Source organism: Oncorhynchus kisutch, linkage group LG22 (genome assembly GCF_002021735.2).
Source record: "Oncorhynchus kisutch isolate 150728-3 linkage group LG22, Okis_V2, whole genome shotgun sequence".
Taxonomy (NCBI): Eukaryota; Metazoa; Chordata; class Actinopteri; order Salmoniformes; family Salmonidae; genus Oncorhynchus; species Oncorhynchus kisutch.
Genome location: NC_034195.2, coordinates 43,117,209 through 43,123,736, shown reverse-complemented (window position 1 = coordinate 43,123,736; position 6,528 = coordinate 43,117,209). Strand labels below are relative to the sequence as shown.

The window sequence follows — 6,528 nt, the reverse complement described above, 5'->3', positions numbered from 1 at the left end:
ACACTTCTTTGCATTTACAGTTGTTCTCAATTGCTAAAACACTAAAACCCATTGGCTGAACAAAGTTCTCAGTTGCCTGGACTCATTTAGCTAATTATGCAGTCTGTTGTCAATACCTTAAACCGTTTCACATGGTAAAACACCATTAGCAGATCTCACTTAGACTTTTCAGCAAAACTCTAAACACATTCTCATTCTCAAAACACATTCTGCACTCTAATGCACATGTCCTCCATACTGGTAAACACAAGTGGCAACAATCAAATACAAATAGAGAATATATGTCATTGATTGAACACAACCTCTCAAAATGGATTTAACCTGTTTCAAATGATGCAACACAACCAATATAAGCCAGTTCAGAGAGCAAACAGGTTATTCAAGGTGGGAAGGAGAAAGTCTGAGAATGGATAGAAGAAACAATGTGAGAGGACGAGGACGAGTGTGTATGCGAGGTGGGTGAGGAGGAGGAGGGCAAGAAAGAGGAAGAAAGAAAGAGGAAGAGGAGGACGAAGAGGAAGAGGAAGACAGAGTGGAAATATCTGATGAAATTCGAGCAACAGTTATAGACCATGTTCTTGTCCAAGGACTGACAATGAGGGAAGCAGGACATAGATTGCAACCCAATTTGAGCCGATTTTCTGTGTCCACCATAGTAAGGACATTCAGAGAAGAGAACAGGTACAGTATACTACTGTATTTTTGTAATTGCAAATTTACTGTACTACACTATATGCAGCTGTTCCAATAGACATTTGTAAAGTGAATCACTGTATGTATTGTACTGCATGAATATGATTTGTAACTGCACAACTACGTTTTGTAGAATTGCAAGGCTGCCACATGCAGGTGGAAGGACAGCTATATTCACTCGGGAGCAAGAGGCCGTTATAGTTGGCATGGTCCTTCAAGATAATGCAATACGACTCAGAGAAATCCAGGAACGAGTGATACAAGACAACTCACACTTCCAGGGAATCGACAGTGTGAGCATTTCCACAATTGGCCGTGTCCTCCATTGTAACAGGATGCGAATGAAACAAGTTTACAGAGTACCTTTTGAGCGCAACTCACCAAGGTTCAAGAACTGCGAATCCCATTCCCACCTATGTGATAGTGTGGGACAATGTCAGTTTCCACCGAGCTGCTCAGGTAAGGGAATGGTTTAACATCAATCCATACTCGCCTTTCCTGAATCCGATTGAGGAGTTTTTCTCCTCTTGGAGATGGAAAGTGTATGATAGACAACCCTACACCAGAGTAAATCTGCTGCAAGCCATGGATTTAGCCAGTGGTGATATAGGTGAGGAATCATGTCAGGGCTGGATACGGCACACAAGAGGCTTCTTCCCCCGTTGCCTCAGGTGGGACAATATTGCTTGTGATGTCGACGAAGTGCTCTGGCCTGACCCAGCCCAAAGACAAGAAGAAGCACATTGATCACATGTTTACTCCTTTGTTTTTTGTCCCTTTTAGTATTGTATACTGTAGTACAGTGCATTGTAGGCTGTATACTGTACAATGGACAAATTGTATGGCCCTGAACATTGTGCTTTCCATTTATTAACAGTACTGACTGATCAATAGATTTTGACTGGTTGCAGGTTCATATCAACAAAGAACGAGAATTACAGTATCACAGAGACAAAGGACAAGTTTGTGAGATGCAGGGTACAGTACTGTAAAAATAGGGGTACAAGGAGGAGGAAGAACAAAAAACAAAATTGCAAAGTGCAAAGCAGAGTAGTAATTTCTGATCAATTTTGAGCTACTAAATATGATATTTTTTTAGATAAAAAATGTACTTCTCCCTGAGAATTGTATGTTTTGAACAATGTGTTTTCTATTTTTCGGTGTATAGTTTACTGACTGCTTGAGTGTATATCGTTTTGATCACTTTGTTTATGATTTGAGAGCAGTGTTTGATTTTGAACACAGGTAAAACTGTTTTGAGGCGAATGTTCCATTTTGCGAGAGGAGTCAGAGGTTATGTAAATAGTGCTGGAAGATGAGGTTTGTGTTTAATGTTTTCAGGAAATGGAGCAAGGTTTCAGAAATTGTGTTTTAGCAATTGAAAAAAAAACTGTAACTCCACATAGTAGTGACAGTGTGAAGACAGCCGATAAAGGAAGAGTTGTCGTTCCCTATCTGCATCGCTGAATGACCATCTGATCAGAGTATTAACCCCTCCCCTTTCTACTACCGTAGCCTCAAACAACATTTAGAAGGGTTGTCGTTCCCTATCTGCATCGCTGAATGACCATCTGATCAGAGTATTAACCCCTCCCCTTTCTACTACCGTAGCCTCAAACATCATTTAGAAGAGTTGTCGTTCCCTATCTGCATCGCTGAATGACCATCTGATCAGAGTATTAACCCCTCCCCTTTCTACTGCCGTAGCGTCAAACATCATTTAGACGAGTTGTCGTTCCCTATCTGCATCGCTGAATGACCATCTGATCAGAGTATTAACCCCTCCCCTTTCTACTACCGTAGCCTCAAACAATATTTAGAAGAGTTGTCGTTCCCGATCTGCATTGCTGAATGACCATCTGATCAGAGTATTAACCCCTCCCCTTTCTACTACCGTAGCCTCAAACAACATTTAGAAGAGTTGTCGTTACCTATCTGCATCGCTGAATGACCATCTGATCAGAGTATTAACCCCTCCCCTTTCTACTACCGTAGCCTCAAACAACATTTAGAAGGTTTGTCGTTCCCGATCTGCATCGCTGAATGACCATCTGATCAGAGTATTAACCCCTCCCCTTTCTACTACCGTAGCCTCAAACAACATTTAGAAGGTTTGTCGTTCCCGATCTGCATTGCTGAATGACCATCTGATCAGAGTAATAACCCCTCCCCTTTCTACTACCGTAGCCTCAAACAACATTTAGAAGGTTTGTCGTTCCCGATCTGCATTGCTGAATGACCATCTGATCAGAGTATTAACCCCTCCCCTTTCTACTACCGTAGCCTCAAACAACATTTAGAAGAGTTGTCGTTACCTATCTGCATCGCTGAATGACCATCTGATCAGAGTAATAACCCCTCCCCTTTCTACTACCGTAGCCTCAAACAACATTTAGAAGGGTTGTCGTTTCCTATCTGCATTGCTGAATGACCATCTGATCAGAGTATTAACCCCTCCCCTTTCTACTACCGTAGCCTCAAACAACATTTGACTAATGCTTTATCCTGTGACATATGTTTACAGCACCGACCACACACACACCATTCATCACTATGTGCCTTAGCCCCATTAGCCTACATCTCTCAGGTACATAGCAGCTGCTGCCCACTAAGAAATACACACAACGCCAGTAACGCTGCTCAAATGCCGATAGTGTTCGCTGCCCAACTTCAGAACAGGTGCTGAGATCCCAGCTTTTATCCTAGTTTACTCATTTACTCCAAGTTTCGTCCTTTAGTCCTAGTTTACTCATTTACTCCAAGTTTCGTCCTTTAGTCCTAGTTTAAGTATGTAACCAGATAAGGTTGAGAAGAACTGTGCTCTGACCTGAGGGTCCTCTTGGTCGTCACTCCCTGTGGTTGAGAGCCTTTTAGTGGGGGTGGTCGTTTCCTCTCCCCGGCGATCTCCCTGCTGGTGAGGGGCTTTCAGGGTGAGGTGTCTGAGGTGGCTGGCCCTGTGAGTGATGGAGGTCCTGGACCTGGCATTGTTTTGTAGCTGAGGAATGGGCAGGGCGCTGTGCACCGGTTTGGGCAGTCCCGACTTCATCTTAGAGGCGACCAGAATGGCCGGCATTTTCCGCTCTTGCTTTCAGAGCACATCTCAGAAACCCCTCAACACTCACATACTCACACACACACATGCAAGCACTCAGACTCTCTCTCTCTCTCTCTCTCTCTCTCTCTCTCTCTCTCTTTGCAATTGTCTAAGAAGGTTGGCCAAAATGCATGCTTACGCTCACACAGAGGTTCCACAGCTGGGGTAGGTCAGCCTGTATACACACATGTACAACAGAAGGCTCTCTGTGGCACAAACACTCACAAACACACACACACACCCACACACATTCATGCACACAGTCCAAAAGTAAACATTTCGATGAGAACAACTCCCTCTGACAGGCTGCCAAGTCACATCCTTCTCTGGGTTTTAACGAGGTTCTGGAACCATCCACAGCGATGAGCACGTTCTTCTGGGTTCCTCCCCCCACCTGTTCTGTTCCAGAGGTACAGTACAGCGTAACAGTAACTGTAGTGTTCCCTGGTCCTGGTTTAATCAGGCGCTGTTCTCACATCAGTCCCTCAATGCGTGAAAAAGGAAAGGCCAGTCTCAGAGTCTGTCCAGTAGCAGAGAGAAGAAGAAACCAGTCTCAGAGTCTGTCCAGTAGCAGTGAGAAGAATAAACCAGTCTCAGAGTCTGTCCAGTCGCAGAGAGAAGAAGAAACCAGTCTCAGAGTCTCTCCAGTAGCAGAGAGAAGAAGAAACCAGTCTCAGAGTCTGTCCAGTAGCAGAGAGAAGAAGAAACCAGTCTCAGAGTCTGTCCAGTAGCAGAGAGAAGAAGAAACCAGTCTCAGAGTCTGTCCAGTAGCAGAGAGAAGAATAAACCAGTCTCAGAGTCTGTCCAGTAGCAGAGAGAAGATGAAACCAGTCTCAGAGTCTGTCCAGTAGCAGAGAGAAGATGAAACCAGTCTCAGAGTCTGTCCAGTAGCAGAGAGAAGATGAAACCAGTCTCAGAGTCTGTCCAATAGCAGAGAGAAGAAGAAACCAGTCTCAGAGTCTGTCCAGTAGCAGAGAGAAGAATAAACCAGTCTCAGAGTCTGTCCAGTAGCAGAGAGACGATGAAACCAGTCTCAGAGTCCGTCCAGTAGCAGATAGAAGATGAAACCAGTCTCAGAGTCTGTCCAGTAGCAGAGAGAAGATGAAACCAGTCTCAGAGTCTGTCCAATAGCAGAGAGAAGAAGAAACCAGTCTCAGAGTCTGTCCAGTAGCAGAGAGAAGATGAAACCAGTCTCAGAGTCTGTCCAGTAGCAGAGAGAAGAAGAAACCAGTCTCAGAGTCTGTCCAATAGCAGAGAGAAGAAGAAACCAGTCTCAGAGTCTGTCCAATAGCAGAGAGAAGAAGAAACCAGTCTCAGAGTCTGTCCAGTAGCAGAGAGAAGATGAAACCAGTCTCAGAGTCTGTCCAGTAGCAGGGAGAAGATGAAACCAGTCTCAGAGTCTGTCCAGTAGCAGAGAGAAGATGAAACCAGTCTCAGAGTCTGTCCAATAGCAGAGAGAAGAAGAAACCAGTCTCAGAGTCTGTCCAGTAGCAGAGAGAAGATGAAACCAGTCTCAGAGTCTGTCCAGTAGCAGAGAGAAGAAAAAAACAGGAGGAAGGCGGAGATGGAAACGACTGTGAATGCGATGCATAGTTCAGAAAGATTAGAGCTCTGTTTGGACAGGCAGGGAGCAGATGTGTATTAGAGACTCTAATGACTAAAGATCGTTGGGTGGCTGCCTGGTGGGACGTACAGCAGTATCCTCCTCCTCCCTCAGCTTGTCAAGTAGTCAATGCACACAGCCTGGCCAGCCAACGCAGTCATCAAATGATGGCACGGCACCACAAACATCTTTTATCCCAGTCTCTCTCTCTCTCTCTCTCTCTCTCTCTCTCTCTCTCTCTCTCTCTCTCTCTCGCTCTCTCTCTGTCTCTTTCTGTGTGTATCTCTCTTTCTCTCTCTCTCTCCCTCCCTCTCTCTCTCCCTCCCTCTCTCACCCCCCCCCCTCTCTCTCTGTCTCTTTCTGTGTGTATCTCTCTTTCTCTCTCTCTCTCCCTTCCTCTCTCACCCCCCCCCCCTCTCTCTGTAAGGAGAGCACACTGATAACGTGAAGTGGGAGAGGAGCCCTATCTAACACTATTACAGTGTGTTGTTCTAACTGGCCCAGTGCCCAGACTGTTGTATAAAGGAGAGGAGGAGTGCTGGGTTGGTTCTGCTGATCTCTGCAGCAGGGGAGGGGCTCCAGTACTGGTGCCCCCCTCCCTGGGCTTTATATGTTTCCCACAGCTTGGAACTCAACTGTTAACATCCCAGTGCCAGAACAGTAAACCAATAACTTTCATTTTGATGTGCATAAGGATGAATATGACATTGTCAAGTGCTTTTCTATGTTCTTTGTAAGTCTGTACAGTTGATTCTCAGTGTCATGTAAACTTTAGTCAGCAGACTGAGCCTGGGAGATGTGTTATTATTCAGAGCCAGCCCTGACAGAAGCTTTGTGAGTTTCAAATAGTGCTGCAGCCAGCAGTTCCTCCAGCCGGTGGATTGAACCCTATAATCCCTGTGGGTGCAAGTACAACAGAACTCTCTCTACTGCCGTGTGTCAACACAAACCACCAGCTTTTCATACTCCTCTAAAAGGACACTCTATCCTCCCTGCCTGTGAAAGCAAAGGTCACACTAATCGAAGGTCATATAATCTGGAGAAATCACAGGCTAATCACTAATCCACTGGACAATCTGGTAACCCAAAGACCCCTTTATTAATGGTCAGTGACACTCATAGGCTTACCAGTGACTAT

General features: G+C 45.1%; 1 protein-coding gene across 1 annotated transcript in view; it reads right to left on the bottom strand.

Moving 5' to 3' along the window:
- LOC116356301 (neuron navigator 2-like) overlaps positions 1-5,529 on the bottom strand; it is a 20,054-nt gene extending 14,525 nt beyond the window's left edge. Inside the window, exon 1 of the mRNA XM_031801443.1 lies at positions 3,521-5,529. Coding sequence (XP_031657303.1) covers positions 3,521-3,766 — 246 coding nt within the window. The 5' untranslated portion in view covers positions 3,767-5,529. The remainder of the gene's footprint in view (positions 1-3,520) is intronic.
- Between the last annotated feature and the right edge of the window lie 999 nt (positions 5,530-6,528).